Source organism: Esox lucius, chromosome 3 (assembly GCF_011004845.1).
Source record: "Esox lucius isolate fEsoLuc1 chromosome 3, fEsoLuc1.pri, whole genome shotgun sequence".
Taxonomy (NCBI): Eukaryota; Metazoa; Chordata; class Actinopteri; order Esociformes; family Esocidae; genus Esox; species Esox lucius.
The window spans coordinates 25,072,018-25,086,673 of NC_047571.1; the positions used below are offsets into that span (position 1 = coordinate 25,072,018).

Below are 14,656 nucleotides of genomic sequence, written 5' to 3' on the forward strand. Positions count from 1 at the left end.
TCAAAGATTAGCAACCAAATTGATTTGATTGCATTAGTATATTTTATGTAGTGCCATATACTCCCTCTGGACACCTTCGTGGACAAAAATGTCCCATTGACTTCCATAAAAAAAAAATAATAATATCACTGCAATTAGAGCATAAAACCATGCATTCTGTAATGTGAGCATTTCATTTTGTATTAAATGCAAATTAATCATTTTAAAATCATACAATGTGATTTTGTAGATTTTAGTTTTAGATTCCGTCTCTCACAGTTGATGTGTACCTATGATAAAAAGACCTCTACATGCTTTGTAAGTAGGAAAACCTGCAACATCGGCAGTGTATCAAATACTTGTTCTCCCCACTGTATTAATGTTACTGCACAGTACCATTGATTTTCTATGGTACTGCGCTAAAACCAACTGCGATCACTGGTAGGGTAATTGTTGTGATAATGAAATGTCATAAAATATGCATGTTTTTGCCGAGCCTTATCAAAAGAGCATCTCGGGCTAACGGGATCTCTCACGTGGATTCAGACTGTATTCTCGTTCATTACGGGATGGCACGTGAGCCTACGAGTTGGCTTGAGCGGTCCCTCTGGTTGAGTTAAGGAGATGGGACAAGGGAAGCTACATTCATTCTACCCTCGAGAGAAGATAGCCTCGGGAGCACAATACAAATACTGCAATTGTGAAAATATTGAAAAAAGGACCCGTGCGTCTCAGAGAGAATACGTTAGTTTGTAATAAAATGTGCCGTATTTGACAAACACGAGTGTTGAGTAGTGGCCCAACACCGAGTGTTGACTAGTGGTCCGGGACCTCTCGTCACCGATGGGGTAGCAGCTGGATTCGAAACCGAGCGTCAACTCCTAGTTCAGTACCAACGCAAGGGACAGCTCCTTATCTGTCGAAGCCTTATATGGTGAAAACGTTCACCAAGTGCTGAAATAGTATTTTCGACTTCAACAATCTGCTTCCAATTTGCCTGAACATGTACCAGGTGCAGGTAAGCATCAGATTTTTAAGAATTTCACCAAAATACAGTTTTTAACGGTATAATGTGACACGTGTAGGCTAGGCTACATAACCTAGAATACTAAAAGCGATTACAGCCTAGAGATTTTGGGACATTTTTAATTCATTTTCGTTAATAAACATGCTTTATGTGGGCATTAATTAGGTGTTTTTGAAAAAGTAACATTAAAAACCGCTCTGTGCCTAAATAACCTTTACTTTAAGAGACAAACCAAGTTGCCTTTTGGTTAATTAAACGGACAGGTTTGAATGGCCCTTTTTTTGATTGAGGGAAAGGCGTGATCTGGTTTCTAGTGGACCACTTCTGGTTTCTAGTGGACGCCTTAGGTAAGATATCGTTCATTACATGTGTCTTCAAAAAAAAAACACATGCTAATTCCTGCTCTCTGAATTATAGTTTTCTCAAAATAAAACCACCTGATTTCACAGATAGGTCTATGCTTACCTTTTAGATTTTAGCTGCACTGTGCTCTTCTGTATTAAAACCATTCGGACAAGGCAGACTTACACAACACTTGAGAAGAATTATCCTGAGCCATCCCTTAATGAATATGAAGAATCAGCTGACAAGCATGACAGGTGGTTAAGCTTTGGTTTCTATGATTGATTTTAATTTATTAAAAACTCAAAGGAAGTGCATTTTTTGTCACATTTTGTAAAATGTTATCTGGTAGCTACCAACATCTCAAACTCCTCAAACTACACTGAGGTAGAAAATATATTTGGACACTATTTGTCAGCCGTTAGATTTTATCGTATTATGGTATCTAATCAACGCAGAGTGATCAGACCAGGTACAATAGTGAGGTAGGGGAGTGGAGAAGAGGGTACAAAATAGGCTACACTTTAGGATTGAGAAAGGATACTGATGTGAGAACATTCAATTCAGTGCTGGTCATCCAAAACTTGTCTTTGATTAGTTTCTGTGTGATTTAAATGCAAAACTATGTTAATGTGGGACAGATGAACTCCTGAATGTGCTGATAAGTGAAATTAGTCAATTACTTATCTACCAGGGAGAGAAAAAAAACAATAGTTCTTGTCTCCGGACCTCAAGGCTTTGATTAATCCTGCATTACAAAGTGATGGTACAGTCCCCACAACACAACACAACACCCTCACTGATGTTGCTCTTCTGTAGCTGAAATGTATAAAATGTAATTTCTATTACAGATCCATACATACATTTCCTTTTTGATCATGGTGAAAACTCAAAAGGGAGACAGTTTTATTGCTCAGATGCACTTTTGTTGGTGTGTTGACAGGGCTAGTTTAATTCCCAGAAACTTCCACCTAAGTACACTGAGTCTGTTTAGTAAATAGATTGGGATAGATTGGATTAATCTACCATCCAGTCATGTGACACAGTAACTGCCTCCTCAGCCATCCTCCCTCTTCAAGATGTGTCCTGTCCTACCCAGACATGGGATTTTAAACTATGATTACTTTATTCAGTAAGGTGACTCCTATCACTCCCACTGAAATCTGTTTGCCTACACCAGTTTCTCAACCCTGCTCCTGGATGCCCCCCTGCCCTGCATGTTTTACACCTCTCCCTGCCCTAACATACCTGATGTAGCTCATGAAGGACTTGATAATGAGATGATCATTTGAATCAGGTGTGACAGAGCAGGGAGAGATCTAAAACATTCAGGGCAGGAGGGCGCCAAGGAGCAGGGGTTGAGAAACACTAAAGGGCCTACACCAATAACAACAAGTTTTAAATGTTAATACATAAAGGTCCCAGGCACTAAATTCTATGAAACTAATTCTATCAAATTAGCGATATTGTGATATTGTGACCAGGTCTTCTTTAAAATTTCAAACTAAAGTTTTGTTTTATTATTTATTGCTTTACCTGTCTTTTATCAAAGATATGATACAATTATTCATTTGTATTTGTTTTATTGTTTAGGAAAATATTTTTTTGACCCTGATTTCAATCGTATTTGTAAGTGCACGTGATGAGGGTGATTTGTCCACTGACTCCTTATCTCAGCGTTTGCTTGACAGCATGGCTTGTGGGCATCTTACAGCAAAACTAAGCCCATACACTTGTGCCAGAGACTCTCCAGATTTGAATGAAGTTACTTATTAGTTTGTAGCTCCAACCATATGGTCATGGCCATTGTCCACGTGACAAGACAACAGCCACTGACGACTCTGGAGAGAGTGGGCTGTACATAAGGCTCTGTTTTTCTGAGCTGAAAACGGTGACAACCAGGGCCTGGCTCGACCATTTTGATTGATGTATACCACACTTTTGTATTAGTGATGTCTCGTTAATGCAGCTCACCACCACAAAAGGGCGACAAATGACGTGTTCTGGTAATGCATTTACCGTATCGGCTTATATCGCCAGGTGTGCAAGATTCTGCTGAACAAGGTAAAAGAAAGATGGTGCGTCCAGCACAACAGAATTAGGAGTCCCACAATGACCAAACTCAATCACGCCCACGCAATGTGTATTTATCTATTACCCCCCCCCCCCCCCCCCCCACACCCCTCCAGGACACTTTGTCATGTCATGTTTGCACGCATAACTGTCAAATCCAACTTTATTTATATAGAACAATTCTTACAAAATTGCATTTCAAACTGTTTAGAGGTGAGTCTGATACATGGCCTACACTGTATAATTATAATGAACACAATAATTATAATAAGACTACAATCATTTTATTTTCAACATCTAAGTCAGACTGTGGCCTTTAAGGCTTGGTGATGTACAGTATAGAGGAGGCGACAAAGGGTGGGCAGAACACTACATCTGACGTTTGCTCTACTGTTTCTTGAAGACCAGGCTTTTGGGGGTAGAAGATAATGATACAGATTCACTGGTGTAGAGGACACATGCAGTCCCTGCAAGTTGGCTTTGTCCCGGACCTCTGGGGGCCCATGGGCCTATCATGTTGTCCTATAATCTATGTTTTTGTTGTCCTATAATCTACCTGGTTGAGTCAAGCAGTAAATATGAATATCATTTTCATGCAAATTTGACATAATCAGTCTGCTGAATAACATGTAAATGAAATTTCAAAAACCCAACCTCATTCAGGTTTGACTTGGACAGGAGAGTGTGCGCGTCACTTGAACAAGTTATTGCTAGCTAGTGGACAAAGACAACCGATCTCAAAACCTGCATTGCTGCCCGACAGACATAACTATGTCAAAGCCTAGGCTGTCATTAATGTCCTTCCATCTACAGTTTATGGAACAAGTTTGATTTTTGAAAGCGCCTTCATAGTTCATTTATGGTCAGGTCAAGGTGTTGTTGCTGAAGAAGAAATTTTTTTTGGAACAATGTTGTCTGTTTTTAAAACAATGATCACAAGAGAATAAATGCCTTTTCATTTTGACAGTGAATGCATTTTCGGAATGGTGCTTCCATAAAAAATGAATGACATATTATTTACTAAAATTAAATGTGAAAACGACTTCCGGTACTTGACTGGAGGTCGGTGGCACAGTAGTCAAAGATAATACGACCTTGATTTGATCACACAAATTTAGCAGAGGATCTAACTTCACAGCAGTAAATGAAGCGTCTGACAATTTGCCAAAAAGAAAATCTACCACTTACCTGCTAGGATTGTTTTCACATTCTCATATATGTATGCTTCTATCCTAACTGTGAACCAACTGTTAATGTTTCCATCCATAAGAAGAATATTACAATGTGGAAGTGGAACACTGCTTCTAAGTAAAAACCACTAATATGACCAGAAGTCTTTTCAGCCTTGTTCAGAGAAGGAAATGGAGAGTGAAAACACCCCATTTACAACTACATGCTGTTAAGTGCATTGGGACTCATTTTATTCCCAGAGGTCTCAATCTTCCAAATTGTCAGGACAATACAATGCATTGTCATTTGATTGTTCAGCCAATGCTTACACTTTCACACCTTTGCTGAGGAAAAAATCCCTTGGACCCACATTCCATTTGAACCAGTAAAGCATAAAAACTCTCAGACAAAACGTTCATACAACCTAAAAGCATCCAGACAGGTCTGGCACCTCCTTTTTGAGAGAATACATCTTGTGTATTTGGCTGTTTCGTAGCTGTTGAACTATTACTAGTATTGTGGACAGTGTTGGGAACAGTATTGTGGAGAGTATTGTTGTGGACAGTATTGTGGACAGTGTTATTGTGGACAGTATTATGGACAGTATTGTGTTGTGGACACTGTTGAGGACAGTATTATGGACAGTATTGTGTTGTGGACACTGTTGAGGACAGTATTATGGACAGTATTACGGACAGTATTGTTGTGATTGTTGTATTGTTATGAATTAGAATTATGCTGCCTGTTTTCTGGGAAGTGCCTGTAAGTAATCTAGTGTTATCTGTAATGCTCAATTTGGAATGATGGAAGTTATGGTAATGGAGATGAGCTAAATTGTTTTAAAGCAATCTGTTTGTGTCTCTGCACAGTAACCAAGCCCTCCCGAATAGAAGATAACATTGAGGCTCCATTCAAACTGTGTCGCTGTAGAAGTACAGATTGCGCAATGCACTTTAAAAGCACATTTACGATTAAGCTGACATATGCGGCCATGAATGAAGTCTCTGCTACAGTCAACACTGCCTTTAAATTTCAATCACACTACAACCTTGAACTTCTGTTATATGAATTCAATTAAGCCTTTAAGCCTGAGATACACCTGCATGTTAGTGCCAGTAATAACATTGTGGCCTTTGAAATAGAATTGAAGTGTTTGCTATTCACATTAATGGGGGCGTTGGCGCAGCATTGTCAGTAGTTTCAGTCTATGTGAATACAAATCCAATGACTCAACATCATTCCAAACTCCGTATTTATGGCCTCCATTGGAGCAGCGTTCTAAGCCATGCCTCCGGCACGCATATGTTGCTGCAGTGTGGCTTTGAAAAACGACCCAGTGCTGTTCCAGCAAGAAATCTGTTCATACTAAAATGCCCCACAACGCACTTTCAACAAAGGAGATTTAACATACAAAAAGCCTGAGAGATGTATATGTCATTACAGAATCAGGCTAGACTTGTATCAGTCTCTGGTTGTGTGTCTAGACAGACAGACGGACAGAGCAGGAGGAGGGAGAGGGCAGCCAGAGATGTCCTATGTAAAATATAAATGGTTTCATTCATTAGAGTCATTAACTACCCTTTGGATTAGCTAATGATAGACCAAAAATGTGTGTGTATGTGTATGTTTGTATCTATTTCATGTCTTTGGACAGAAGGGTATAGAGTTGGAGAGCTGTCAGCCTCTCAGCTGACACACTAAAGCCTAAAACACAATAAATGATTTATGATTAGTGGGTTCTTTGGAGAAAAATAAGTAAAGAATTTGCCTGTTGCGGACAATATTGTTAACAGTGTTGTGGACAGCGTTGTGGACAGTATTGTTTTGGACAGTATTGTGGACAGCGTTGTGGACAGCGTTGTGGACAGCGTTGTGGACAGTATTGTTTTGGACAGTATTGTGGACAGCGTTGTGGACAGCGTTGTGGGCAGTATTGTGGACAATATTGTGGAGAGTACTGTTGTTGACAGGGATGTTGTTGACTGTCCACCACAGTCTCCACAATACTGTCCAAACACTGTCCTATTGTGGACCGTGTTGTTGTGCACAGTATTATTGTGGACAGTGTTGTTGTGGACAGTGTTGTTGTGGACAGTATTGTGGACAGTGTTGCAGTGGACAGTATTATTGTGGACAGTGGTGTTGTGGACAGAGTTGTAGTGGACAGTATTGTGTTAAGGACAGTGTTGTGGACAGTATTATGGACAGTATTGTGTTGTGGACAGTGTTGTGGACAGTATTGTTGTCGACTGTACTGTGTTGTGGACAGTGTTGTGGACAGTGTTGTGGACAGTGTTGTGGACATTATCATGTACAGTGTTGTGGACAGTATTGTGGACAGTATGGTTGTGGACAGAGTTGTTGTGGACAGTATTGTTGTGGACAGTATGGTTGTGGACAGTGTTGTTGTGGACAGTATTGTTGTGGAGAGTATTGTGGACAGTATTGTGTTGTGGACAGTATTGTTGTCGACTGTACTGTGTTGTGGACAGTGTTGTGGACATTTTCATGAACAATGTTGTGGACAGTATTGTGGACAGTCTTGTTGTGGACAGTATTATTGTGGACAGTGGTGTTGTGGACAGGATTGTTGTTGACAGTATTGTGTTAGGGACAGTGTTGTGGACAGTGTTATGGACAGTATTGTGTTGTGGACAGTGTTGTGGACATTATCATGAATAATGTTGTGGACAGTATTGTTGTGGACAGAGTTGTTTGGACAGTATTGTGGACAGTTTTGTAGTGGACAGTATTATTGTGGACAGTGTTGTGGACAGAGTTGTGGACAGTATTGTGGACAGTGTTGTTGTGGACAGTATTATTGTGGACAGTGGTGTTGTGGACAGGATTGTTGTTGACAGTATTGTGTTAGGGACAGTGTTGTGGACAGTATTATGGACAGTATTGTGTTGTGGACAGTATTGTTGTCGAATGTACTGTGTTGTGGACAGTATTGTGGACAGCAGTGTTGTGGACAGTATTGTGGACAGCAGTGTTGTGGACAGTATTGTGGAGAGTGTTGTGGACAGTGTTGTTTTGGACAGTATTGTGGACAGTATTGTTGTGGACAGTATTGTTGTGGACAGAGTTGTTTGGACAGTATTGTGGACAGTTTTGTAGTGGACAGTATTATTGTGGACAGTGTTGTGGACAGAGTTGTGGACAGTATTGTGGACAGTGTTGTTGTGGACAGTATTATTGTGGACAGTGGTGTTGTGGACAGGATTGTTGTTGACAGTATTGTGTTAGGGACAGTGTTGTGGACAGTATTATGGACAGTATTGTGTTGTGGACAGTATTGTTGTCGAATGTACTGTGTTGTGGACAGTATTGTGGACAGCAGTGTTGTGGACAGTATTGTGGACAGCAGTGTTGTGGACAGTATTGTGGAGAGTGTTGTGGACAGTGTTGTTTTGGACAGTATTGTGGACAGTATTGTTGTGGACAGTTTTGTTGTGGACAGTGTTGTAGACAGTATTGTGGGCAGTATTGTGGAAAGTATTGTTGTGGGCAGTTTTGTTGGGGACAGTATTGTAGACAGTATTGTGGGCAGTATTGTGGACAGTGTTGTTGTGGACAGTGCTGTTGTGGTAGTTAATTGGTTAGACAAATGTAAATACCTGTGGCATTGATGGACAAATAGAATGTTTTTGCAGCAGTGAGCCGAAGAGCTTCTGACTTGGGATCAAAATGTCACAGAGTCACCTCCCAGGTGGTCTGCCGGCTGTGTGTGTGCCCTTCAAATGAAGCACTCATCCTTCATGGCCATACTTCATATCGACCGCATCAACGGAAAATTACATACCTACGGAACTCGCTTGAGATAAGAAGTATAAATGATAGATTTGGACCACACACTGGGCTTTATACTGTATGTTTTAGACGCTTCTTTGGCATGAGTGGGGATTTCTAATGAGCAGCTAGTGTGACCAGAATGGGGCAAATATGACCTTGGTGCTGAAATGAATGCAAGACACTGAAGGCTTGAGGCTAAAATGTCTTTTCTCAAGAGGCTGTGTGAGGAGAAGAGTATCCCTGTAGGACTATGCTATTTGCAATATAGTACTTTGTCTCCAGAAATAATGGATTTAAGGGCTTAGGGCTGGATTCAATGCATCAGTGAACCCATCAATTCAGGCTATAATTGTTGTGGTCCTATTGACAGTTGGTGTAGGTCATCACACAGTTTATTTGTAACAGACTCTTTCCAATCATATAATGGCAGGTGCATACTCCACTCTTAAGTTTCTGGTATTATTTTGAGAGTAGACAAAAGTGTGCTGCTTTTTAAGTGACTGTTTGATAATCAGTCAATCACTGTGTTTATGGCACATGGTGAGGTAATACATAGTAGCAGTTGTATGACCTAGGCCCTTGGAGATCATAGGCTACTAAATAAATATGGGTTAGACTGTATGTAATATAGGTAATACTGTACGTAATATATGATTAATTGATAATAAAAACGTGCTGGCTTGCATCATATGAATGTGTACCTGCTGAGAAAAGGAGTAGACATCATTATACGTTTCAATGTGTACTGCCGTTTCAATTAACTGTCGGTTTACATCTTCGTCATTTTAAATGTTTGTGTAGTTAGTTGTCTATAATTTTCTTGGCCTTTCCTCCTTTGTTATTGGAATAAAAAAAAATACCATTACGGTTTTGCTCACTGTTTGTTTTACCAAGATGCTGTACTGGACTGTATGTTCTGATTTACTTTAACCGCTGCTCTCTCTGACAGGACTTTGACAAAGCAAGGGGCACGCCAAACAAAGGCAGATTTATTTATGAATAGCAGGAGAGCAGACACAGTTCATGTTACATAAACCAATTAAAGTTTTATACATCAAGACTGCAGCAGAAAAAAACGTTTTTGATACGTAAGTTTGTTTCCAAATTACGAGTAAAATACAAATAAAAAGAGCAAATCATGTATCCCTATATTTAATTGAAAATAGTACAAAGACAACATATCAAAGTTTGAAACTGACAAATGTTATTGTTTTGGAAGAATTTCATTTTGAATTTGATGCCAGCAACACGTTGGTACAATACTGTATACAGTTGGTACAATGGCACTGTGTTGCATCACCTGTTCTTTTAACAATACTCTGTAAGTGTTTTGGAACTGAGGAGACCAATTGCTGTTGTTTTGCAAGTGAAATGTATTCCCACTCTTGCTTGATATAGGATTGCAGCTGTTTAACAGTTCGATGTCGATGTTTTCCATTGTTTTCAATAGGGAACAGGTCTGAACTGCAGGCAGGCCAGTTTAGCACCCATACTTTTTTACTAAGGAGCCATGCTGTTGTGATACATGCAGAATGTGGTTTGGCATTGACTTGCTGAAATAAGCAAGGCCTTCCTTGAAAAAAACGGCACGTGGATGGCAGCATATGCTGCTCCAAAACCTGTATATATCGTTCAGCATTAATGGTGCCTTCACAGATGTTCAAGTCACCCATGCCATGTGCACTAATGCACCCCCATACCATCATGGATGCTGGCTTTTGAACTGTGCGCTGATAACAAGCTCTCTCCTCTTTAACCCGGAGGACGCAGTGTCATGATTCCCAAAAATAATTTCACATTTTGATTTGTCAGACCACAGGAGAGTTTTCCACTTCACTTCAATTCATGAGCTCGGGCCCAGATAAAGTGACAGTGTTTCTGGATCTTGATTATGTATGGCTTCTTCTTTGCATGTTAGAGTTCTAACTTGCATTTGTGGATGCAGCGATGTACTGTGTTCAAAGACAATGGTTTTCGGAAGTGTTCTTGAGCCCATGCATTGATGTCCATTACAGAATTTTGTCTATTTTTAATGCAGTGCTGTCTGAGGGCCCGAAGATCACGGCCATCCAATATTGTTTTTCGGGCTTGTCCCTTGCATACAGAGATTTCTCCAGATTCTCTGAATCGTTTAATAATATCATGTACCACAGGTGTTGAGATCCCAAAAAGTTTAGCAATTTTTCATTGAGAAATGTTATTCTTAAATTGCTTGAACTATTTGCCCATCCAGTCTTTCACAGAATGGTGAACCCCTTCCCATCCTCACGTCTGACAGACCCATACTCTCTGGGATGCTCTTTTAATACACAATAAGGTTACAACACTGTTGCCAATTAACCTAATTAGTTGTGTGATATTCCATCAGATTTAGTTTTTTAGCATTACACAACATTTTCAGTCTTTTGTTGCCTCTGTCCCAAATTTTTTGAAACGTGTTGCTGGCATCAAATTCAAAGTGGGCATATATTTTTCCAGAAACAATAAAATGTCTCAGTTTCAACATTTGATATGTTGTCTTTGTACTATTTTCTATTGATTACAGGGTTTAGATAATTTGCGCATCATTGCATTCTGTTTTTATTTACATTTTAAGCAGCGTCACACATTTTTGGAAAAGGGGTTGTAAATTAATGTTACTCTGTGTGGTCTTGCAAACAGCCATCAATTCACATGTAAATACAATTTGTTCTACAGACAGAAATTGTACCAAACAGATCATTTAAATGAAGTATACAGTAGCTGGGTTACTAGTCGCTAGGTTTGTTTTCATAAAAGACAATGTCATCGGCATATACAGGTGCTGGTCATAAAATTAGAATATCATCAAAAAGTTTATTTATTTATTCCATTCAAAAAGTGAAACTTGTATAATGTATACATTCATTCCACACAGACTGATATATTTCAAGTGTTTATTTCTTTTTATTTTGATGATTATAACTGACAACTAATGAAAACCCCAAATTCAGTATCTCAGAAAATTTGAATATTGTGAAAAGGTTCAATATTGAAGACACCTGGTGCCACACTCTAATCAGCTAATTAACCCAAAACACCTGCAAAGGCCTTTAAATGGTTTCTCAGTCTAGTTCTGTAGGCAACACAATCATGGGGAAGACTGCTGACTTGACAGCTATCCAAAAGACGACCATTGACACTGTGCACAAGGAGGGCAAGACAGAAAAGGTCATAGCTAAAGAGGCTGGCTGTTCACAGAGCTCTGTGTCCAAGCACATCAATAGAGAGGCGAAGGGAAGGAAAAGATGTGGTAGAAAAAAGTGTACAAGCAATAGGGATAACCGCACCCTGGAGAGGATTGTGAAACAAAACCCATTCAAAAATGTGGGGGAGAGTGGACTGCAGCTGGAGTCAGTACTTCAAGAACCATCACGCACAGACATATACAAGACATGGGTTTCAGCTGTCGCATTCCTTGTGTCAAGCCACTCTTGAACAAGACACAGCGTCAGAAGCATCTCGCCTAGGCTAAAGACAAAAAGGATTGGACTACTGCTGAGTTATGTTCTCTGATGAAAGTACATTTTGCATTTGCTTTGGAAATCAAGGTCCCAGAGTCTGGAGGAAGAGAGGAGAGGCACAGAATCCACGTTGCTTGAAGTCCAGTGTAAAGTTTCCACAGTCAGTGGTTTGGGGTGCCATGTCATCTGCTGGTGTTGGTCTACTGTGTTTTCAGAGGTCCAAGGTCAACGCAGCCGTCTACCAGGAAGTTTCAGAGCACTTCATGCTTCCTGCTGCTGACCAACTTTATGGAGATGCAGATTTCATTTTCCAACAGGACTTGGCACCTGCACACAGTGCCATAGCTTCCAGTACCTGGTTTAAGGACCATGGTATCCCTGTTCTTAATTGGCCAGCAAACTCGCCTGACCTTAACCCTATAGAAAATCTATGGGGTATTGTGAAGAGGAATGCGATACGCCAGACCCAACAATGCAGAAGAGCTGAAGGCCACTATCAGAGCAACCTGGGCTCTCATAACACCTGAGCAGTGCCACAGACAGATCGACTCCATGCCACGCCGCATTGCTGCAGTAATTCAGGCAAAAGGAGCCCCGACTAAGTATTGAGTGCTGTACATGCTCATACTTTTCCTGTTCATACTATTCAGTTGGCCAACATTTCAAAAAAAAATTTTTTTGTATTGGTCTTAAGTAATATTCAAATTTTCTGAGATACGGAATTTGGGAGTTTCATTAGTTGTCAGTTATAATCATCACAATTAAAAGAAATATATCAGTCGGTGTGTAATGAATGAATATAATATACAAGTTTAACTTTTTGAATGAAATTACTGAAATAAATCAACTTTTTGATGATATTCTAATTTTATGACCAGCACCTGTAGTATTGGTTAGAGCAGTGTTTCTCACTGCTAATTAAACGCAATTACAAAAAAATAATCAGCAAAACAACTTATTTCCATGCAGACAAAACATCACAGATCATGAGTCATAATGTCCAGCTAGTTTTAAGGGGATATCAGGGTATATTACATACTTTAATATGTGAGAGAAAACAAGTTTCTTCTTCACTGAGCACCAGACTGTCATTAGAATTCATTCATATAACAGTTGTCCCCCACACAATAGTGTTATAAAACTCAGAACAGCCCACCCACCAGGGTCTTTGTAAAGCCAATTGTTTGATTCTTGGTCTTTTACAAATATTACTAGATGTTGCACCCAGTGTGTCCCAGTATTCTGATATTGGATATGGAGGAATCATAGAAATTCCAAAGTGAATACAAGGCAATGCAGTTATTTTAATTACAGAAATGCGAGACCGGAAATATAATGGTGACTTTGCCCATCTATTTAAATCTCATTCAGTCTTATTAAAAAAAAAAGAGGGAACATTTACCCAAACGTTTTCGACATAGAGTATGCAAGCTATTTCAGTGTCCCTGGATTTGTTTAGGGGCAACAAATCTGATTTCTGCCAGTTTGTCAGCAACTCTAAACCTCTCATTTGTGTTGCTTGCACCAAGACTGTTTCAGACCCTTTTTGGATCTGAATCTCAATCATAGAACCTCCTGGGACAGAGCTCTGTTCTGGATGAAGTTTTAGACTCTGTGAAGTCAGGCTCAAGAGACAGTGGTGATGAAACCAGGCCTTGTAGGCCAGGCTTTATCAAAGTAAAAACGTTGCCCTTTGTTTTGTCTGCCCTGCTGGCCTTAGGAAATGAAAGATAGTCTTGTATGTTTCAAAGAGGGCTCCACAAACAAATACTGGCAAATTAAAATTATTTTTCTTCAAAATTCACATACTTACATTTCAGGAATTTTGGAGGAGCAGACAGAAAACACATCAGTAGACTATTGCATGCCTAATGTTCCACCATTTTAATAAGATTTGTATTTTTATCCTGATTTTGTAACTATTTTATTAATTTGATCATTATTGCTTAATGGTAATGAATTATTTGAACTTGAAAATAATCTTCGGAATTAATCTTCAATGTAATTTCCTTGAGCAGATGTAATCACTGGGTGTTAACGGAGATGAATTGAGTTAAAGTGCTGTCGCAGGCCTGCAATTTATCTGGGATTTCAACCCTGGCTTTCAGTCCATTGAGCTCAACGCATTGGCCAACACTGGGAATAACGGATGATGCAGTTGAGTGCACATGTGGATAAGCAAATCTTTCTTTGACATAAAAAAATTATTTATGTAAGATTGTATGATCTACAGTGGATGGTGAATTGGAAAATGCCTCAAGGTGGTTGAACTTTTTCTTATTAAAATCCTGCATTTGCAGATTCAAAAATTGCTACCTTTGAAGAAAGCTTTATGCTATCACAAGTAACCGCTGTCATAATCATTGACCTAAACCACGTCAATTAACATTTGATTGTGGATAGTGAGGACACATAAAGGGCTGGTCTTCGGCCTGTGATTGTGCTGCCTACGATCTCGATTAGGACGCACTTAACAACAACACTAATCAGGGATATTTTTTGGGGGGATAGTGTTTATTTCTCCCTGTTTACTTCAGTTTTGTGTATTCTGAACACGACCCTGAAAAAAGAGCCTCAGTGTTTAGCTAGGAAAATGTCCTCTCCAATCTCCTCTAGGGCATCTGTACTGTAGTTACATTCACAGAGAATCAGGCAGAAATAACCACAGGAGGGATGCTCTCATACAAGATTAATTAGAATGAGTGCTGCCAGTTTACTGCTGGTTATAAATACATAAAACCTTTGGGATAAAACATTTTAAATCAACATTTTTTCACCCGACACAATG

General features: G+C 39.6%; 1 protein-coding gene across 2 annotated transcripts in view; it reads left to right on the forward strand.

Annotated features, from left to right (window-relative positions):
- Nucleotides 1-450: 450 nt before the first annotated feature.
- Nucleotides 451-14,656, forward strand: part of pex5lb (peroxisomal biogenesis factor 5-like b) — a 40,106-nt gene continuing 25,900 nt past the window's right edge. The window contains exon 1 of one of the 2 annotated variants that reach the window (XM_020042234.3): nt 451-997. In XM_020042234.3, the coding sequence (XP_019897793.2) occupies nt 983-997 (15 nt within the window). In that variant the 5' untranslated portion in view covers nt 451-982. The remainder of the gene's footprint in view (nt 998-14,656) is intronic. The other variant, XM_034291503.1, reaches the window with a different exon arrangement.